A 6,585-nucleotide genomic window follows, 5' to 3' on the forward strand; every position below is an offset into this window, starting at 1 on the left:
TATTATCAGGGTAACAGGAGGAAAAAAACAAGACCTACTGACTACTTCTGTCGAAGGACAGAGAAAATGTACATTGAAAGATGAGTCATATTCTGGCCCTTATTTCATTACCACCTCCTGCCAATTATGTGGGGGGAGAATGGCTGATATTTCATAGAACTGTGTAGATTTCTGCGCTAGAAGGCACCTCAGAAATCATCCAACACAATTCCCTTATTTTATAAATGAGGAAACTGAGGTTGGGAGAGGTTAAGTGATATGTGTAAGAGGGCAGGAAATGGCAGAGCGGGGCTGGAATCCAATTTTCCTAACTGCCAGCCCTCACTTGCCTCACTTCTGTGCATCGAGGGAAGCACATCCCTCAGTGTCACTCCTCTCCCTTCACAGCCCTTTCCTCTGCCCCCTCCGTGTGTTCTCACCACTCAGGGACTTATAGCCCCTGTGAGTTTCTCCCTTCATCTTTCAAAATTCATTTTCAGGAAAGTGACTGGAACCGTATTTTTATATAACCATTAAGCCTTCATATTAGGGCGTTTTAAAACAAGACTTACACAGGTTTGAAATATATAAAGAAAAAAAGAAGAGGAATCCTCCATAATATCAGAATCCAGTTTACCTCAGCTGACATGACATCTTTTAAAAATAAAAGCAATATCCTCACCAAGTTAGAAATTCAAAAAACACAAAAAGGTAAACTATAACATGTAAATCTCCCTTTCCCAGAGTCACTCTTCCTAGAGGAAGTTGCTGTTAACAGATTTTATCTACACTCTCAGGAAAATATAAAATGCTTAATACATAAACCAGCAGAGGTATCTGGTTGGATGCATGATGAACAGACGGACAGAAAGACAGATAAATAGATAGGAGATAGATAAAAATTTTGACAAAAGAGTTCAGCCTGTGCAAGTATGTTTTCCATTTAGTAATGTAACAGATTTTTCAAAATCATCATATATAGCAATTTTATTTTTAAAATAGCTGCATATTGTTCAACTCTATGGATGACCAATCATTTATTTAAGTAGTCCCCAAGTTTTTTCCAGGTTTTGCTATTACAAGGAGAATAATCATGTTTGTATGTATACGTCTGTGCACACACGCACACACACACACACACACACATACACATGCTTTTGCAAACATAACTACAATAGTAGAGCTGTTGGGTTAAAGGATATGAGCACTCAGAACTTTGATATTTTGAAATAGGGTGTTTAAATGTCTAAAGAAGAAGGAAACTTTAGGTAAGATAAAGAAATCTTTCTTGTAGCTTTTTCAGTCATGTCTCTAAGGATCCAGCAAAGGTGTTGAAAAATAGGTCACAGGAGAAAATTCCCAGCATTTCTGCCTCTAGAGAAGGATGTAGGTTTAGAGTCTGAAGACCCAATCCTAGGTTGGTGGCAAAAAATAAATAGGATTATAAAGAATCTGGTTGAAAATTGCTACTTAGGATTTACATGGAACACTTAGCAAAGAAGCCCAATTGCTTATCCACTATGGAACAAAGAATGGTCCTCCAACTACGTAAATTTCATCTTCTTCATCCAAGCAGGCCTTCACTGTCTGGCATGTCGACCACTAGCCTCTGCATAGTGATGTGGCCTGACCAAACAAACGAAGGCTCCCAGTGGGAAAGTAGGTAGCATTTCTTAAAGATGCCAAAACGGAGGCTGTAGCATTGTCATCCACTTGCTTTATAAAAGGAGGCAGGCTCTCCTCACTCTCCTTCTCTTATTAGCTTATTAGTTACTAGTGCAACACCAGCAAGCCAAGAGGAGCAGCCAAAATCTGATCAAGAATGTATCTGTCTGTATGTGAATCAAAGGCACCGTGGTAAGGAAGGGAAAAGCACAGAGTGTCTTAAATCACAACGCACACCGTCAGGAGCCAGACAGTTGAGAGGGGCTGAGAGAGAACACAGAGAAGAGAGAAGCTGAGCCGGGGGTGGGGAGCTGGGGAGAAAGACCCAATTGTTAAAAACAATACAGTTCTTATTTTGAAAAGTGGAAGCTTCAAAGGGCAAAGGAGGCTCAGATCTTTGGGAAATCAGAATCATATACATATATACACACACACTTCAGAAGTACAGGGGTCAAATGAAGTCAAAGTCCTGGGAAGGTTTTTGGATAATTCAAACAGAATCTCTGAATCACCTGGGATTTCCCAATGTCTCTTTAGCCTCCTTTTTCTAGGTAATGCATCAGGCCTCTAACAGAGAGTCGAGGATTCCAAGTTCATACGCTGAGTCCCATCATTTGAACCTGTAAACTAGGCAGAATGTCTCCCAAGCACTGCATTTGAGCCACACATCTACCATTTTTCTGTTCAATAAAAAAAAAAAAAAGAGTTTCGGTTCGGGCTCAGAAATTAGAAATAGAAGTGTGAGGAATCTTATAGGTCAATTAGCCCAAACCTCCAGTTTTGTATATGAGGCAACTAAGACCTCAGCAGTAGCTTCTTTAGCTCCCATCACATAATTAGGACAGGATCTCAGAACTCTTTTAAGTATCACCTCAGTCATCTTTCCACTGCTCTACCACCAGGTAATGTATTCAGTATTTCCGCTTTTGTTTATGGAAGAAAATTAACCAGCCAACCAATGTTTCATTATTGCTTACAGAAAAGATGCATTTACATCTTTCTACAATGGATTAACATTCAGGAAAGAAAACAGGGAACTGAAATCTCTAAGATGATGTGGTTTTTCTTATTCACTGCATGCAGTGGAGTCCACCACTGTTTCAGAAAATTAGGTACTTGATTAAAGAGGTACGTGTGTCTGTTGGGCAGGGGGTGGAGAGGTAGGATGAAGAGAGAAAGAGATTGTTTATTCCAAAGTCATTTATTCCAAAGTCAAACATAAATTTTTTTTTTTGTATCAACAACAGTTTTAATCTTTTAGCATGAACCTGAGCTATGGGGGCTTCTTCTATAGCTAGGCTTAACATTTTCATATACAACCAAATATATTTATGTGGTTTGCTTATTTATTGTCTGTCTCTCAAGAGGGCATTGCGCAAGTCTGTTGTTCATGCTAATATTATCTAAGGTTGCACTAGCTGCTATAACAAGTTTATTTCTAGCTCTTCTCAAGTGTAAAACCAGTTTTCTTACTGCTCTCCTCTAAGCGGTGATTCTGCCACCTTCTTCTATGTGGTCCACCACCTTCAATGTAGTTCCCAAGGTCAGTATAGTCGGTGAAAGATTCTCATGGAGAATCACACATGGCAGGGGCAGAAGCAACCTTTTCCCTTATAGTCTATTGGCTAGTACTCACTCATATCCAAACCTAACTCCAAAGTCTAGAAAATGTAGTCTAGTTGTGTTTCCAAGAAGAGGAAATGGGTTTAGGAATCAGCTAGCAGGCTTTGCCACACTAGTCTATAATCAGAGCCTAGAATAGCATTTAGCACAGAGTAGATGCTCGAACAACAGCTGTTGACGGAACTTTTGAATGAATGAATAAGGTCAACTTTTTAACTCTCTCACAATCCTATAGGTTAAGTAATTATGTGTAAACTACTTATCCAAATAGAAATGAGAGTTCATTATGAATCCATTTTTAAAGAGGGTCTTGTTACTCTTCAGCTCATTTGGTTTTTCTTTCCTCTCAGCAGTGATCCTTAGCTGAAAATAACTTGATTTTCATGAAATTCAGTTTTCATGAAAGTAAGGCTAATTAGAGCTGTCTGATGCCCCTTTTCTGTTCCTCCAAGTTCTCCTAAAAGAGTTGCCTGTTTGAGAACGATGTGATAATCTTCTCACCACCATGACCCAAGCGGATTACATCACAGAATGTAGATGATCTGCATTTCACATGGACAGTTTGGAGTAACACTTATTTTAAAACTTAAAATACAAGCCAGGAAACATACTGAGCTTGTGTAAGTCAGATAAGAATCTATCCTAGTGTCTGAAAATCCAGAGCAGGTCATTGGACAAGCTCCCCTGATTTTTCACCAACCTCATGTGCAGGAATTTCTCCAGTTTTTTCCACCAATGCTCTCTGACTACTGTCAAACCCATACTTTTGTTTTCTGTCTTCAACTGTACCAAGAGAACAGTGCGTCCATGTCCCCAGAATAACAACTGCCTAGTACAACAGCTGCTGTGGGCCTGGCTCCCCTCCTCTAGCACCTTACAGGCCTAGGGATTGGAGCAACAGCCTTTGAAACACAGCCCTTGACAAGATTTCTAGCCTCCTCCCCCCTTGCTCTTGGCAAATCCCCTGTCTCTGCCTCATCAGCAACAGAGACTCAGGTCAGCTGGTATATTATACCTCTTTTATCCTTTTTTTTTTTTTCACTATAGGCAATGAGAATAAGATAGATACAAACTATTGATTTTGGGTAGTCACAGATTCATAGACTAGTAGGAAGTTGAAACTCGAGCCAGTGACTGAATTTTTCTCTGCGCTAGCGTTCTCCTCTGTGCAACGGAGAGAATGGTAACTTTCTGTTGAGTGAGTGAGTGACAATGAATGGGAAACACCTACTCCCCCAGTGTTTGTTTTTCTTCCCCCTTTATTTCACTCCACATGATTCCCCTATAATTTGTCTTACCTCATTCCCAGTAGATGGAAATTTTATCCACCTCCAATTATTGATATATAATTTTTTATACTTCAGTCACCCCATTCTGAAATGAGTTCATTTTCATGTAAACTCCTTTTTTTTCTTTCATAATTGAGATTTTATTGGTTGTTTTGAGGATCAGTACACAGACATTTTAATTTGTACACAATTCTCAACATACGTACCAAAAATCTAAAAAATCATATAGATTCTTTCTGAACAGTTATTCCAGTGACTTTCCAGCTTAAAATTTGGAGGCAAATTTTCCTTCACAGGATATCCAGTACCAATACCTTCAAATATTGATATGATGTTACATCATAAGTCCCACTAATTCATAATTTAGTATCATATACACTACATACTCAAATTGTCAGTCGTTCACAGCACATTAGCAGTTACTAGAAGAACTGGACTACCATGACCAAAGATGTTACAGAGTGCACAAAATTCTGCCCAGGAGAGCCAAGATCAAGGGGTGAGTGGTTTGCTTTAGGAAACAATTCTACCAAAAACAACATCGGAAGAGAAGTAATTTAAAGTGTTTAAGACATTAAATGCACAACTGACCCCAAACTGACATTTAGTATGCTTTGCATTATAGGATATAAAAGCTACCCTACATCTGTGGAAGGTTAAGCTGACACCCAAGACAACCAAAGCCTCCCATATTCAATATCCCACTATTTTCTGGTTGTACCAAAAAATAAACAACCAGCAAATGATTTCACCTCTTAAAAAAAAAAGCATTTACACTTAAAAAATGGGATGAGGTGGGACTCCCTCCTTTTTAAAAATGTTTCTAGAGCTACTAAAAAACTTGCATTTACAAAATAGTTGATAAAAATATTCCTCTGGATTGTACAAGAAGGGAGACAGGGACCCCTGATAGGACCAGGTGTGTGATATTAATCAGACTTGGCTTCTTTCCCTCCTGCTTCATCAGAAGCTGGGCTCTCCTCGTTTTTAGCTTCTCCATTTTCGGCAGGTGAGTCTTCTTTAGTGTCTTCGTTAGCCACTTCAGCCTGTTTTCCCTTTGCTCCCCTTTTCCCTTTTGTTTGCACTTTTTTGTCTGAAGATTTATCCTTTCCTGCCGCCTTTTTTGGCTTCGTTTCCACTTTTGCAGGAGCTGGCTTAGCTGACAACCTCGCCGATCTCCTCGTGGGCTCCTCCGTCGCCGCCCCCTCGGCGGAGCCGACCTTCCTCTTGGGCATCGCGGCGACGGGGCGGACACGGCGCGCGGAGAGCCTTCTCGAGGCTGGGCTGCCTGGCCTCTGTCGCTCCTCCCGCCGCCCGAGCTGCTGGGACCCGCATGCAAACTCCTTTTGATCACCTTCTCTTTCTTCTTAAGCTACTAGAACTCTGCTGTGCAGTATGGTCAACTCTGACCACAGGTTGCTTTAGAGCCCTTGAAACGTAGCTTTCTAAGTAAAGATGTGCTCCAAGTGTAAGACAGATACCAGACGTTTTAAAAACTTCATATACAAAAAGAATGTAAAACAGATCGTGAATGTTTCGTGTTGATTATATCTTAAAATGGTAATCCTTTAGATACACTGGATTGCTTATCTTCTTAAAATTAAAACCACTTGTTTATTTTTACATTTTTAAACATGACTGTTAGGATATTTAAATCTAAGCATGTGGCTTGCGTCGTATTTCTGTTTGACAACAAGTGTGGTAGAGACATCTCTGACTCAGACTTCGTGTTCCAAACTTCTCCTGCAACAGAATCCTCTCCCCCAGTTCAGTATCCCTCCTTATAACTCAACCACTTTCAGGCAGATCCGTTCCTCCTTCTTTTACAACACAGATATTATTAAGACCCCTTTTAAGGTCTGAGGATAGAAATGGCATTTTAATGTTTCTTTAAAATATGTGTATCTTTATAAAAAAAAATAAAAAAAGGTTAGGCAACCTGACCAGAGCTACTTAGCTGGAAGAAATAGATGGGCTCTGCATTCTTCTGACCATCACAAATCTTATAAATAGGATTTAGCAGAAAAGG

The 6,585-nt window shown here is 39.8% G+C and overlaps 1 protein-coding gene across 1 annotated transcript; it reads right to left on the reverse strand.

The window, feature by feature from the left end:
- Positions 1-5,485: 5,485 nt before the first annotated feature.
- On the reverse strand, positions 5,486-5,791 carry LOC103006290 (non-histone chromosomal protein HMG-14). Its single transcript, XM_007181897.2, has one exon. The coding sequence runs from the start codon at positions 5,789-5,791 to the stop codon at positions 5,486-5,488; it is 306 nt and encodes a 101-aa protein (XP_007181959.2).
- Positions 5,792-6,585: the final 794 nt, after the last annotated feature.

The sequence above is a fragment of the Balaenoptera acutorostrata genome, chromosome 4, assembly GCF_949987535.1.
Source record: "Balaenoptera acutorostrata chromosome 4, mBalAcu1.1, whole genome shotgun sequence".
Taxonomy (NCBI): Eukaryota; Metazoa; Chordata; class Mammalia; order Artiodactyla; family Balaenopteridae; genus Balaenoptera; species Balaenoptera acutorostrata.

Bases quoted from the DNA above. Each gene is read 5' to 3' on its own strand.
- LOC103006290 (XM_007181897.2), bottom strand. From the start codon at position 5,791: ATGCCCAAGAGGAAGGTCGGCTCCGCCGAGGGGGCGGCGACGGAGGAG.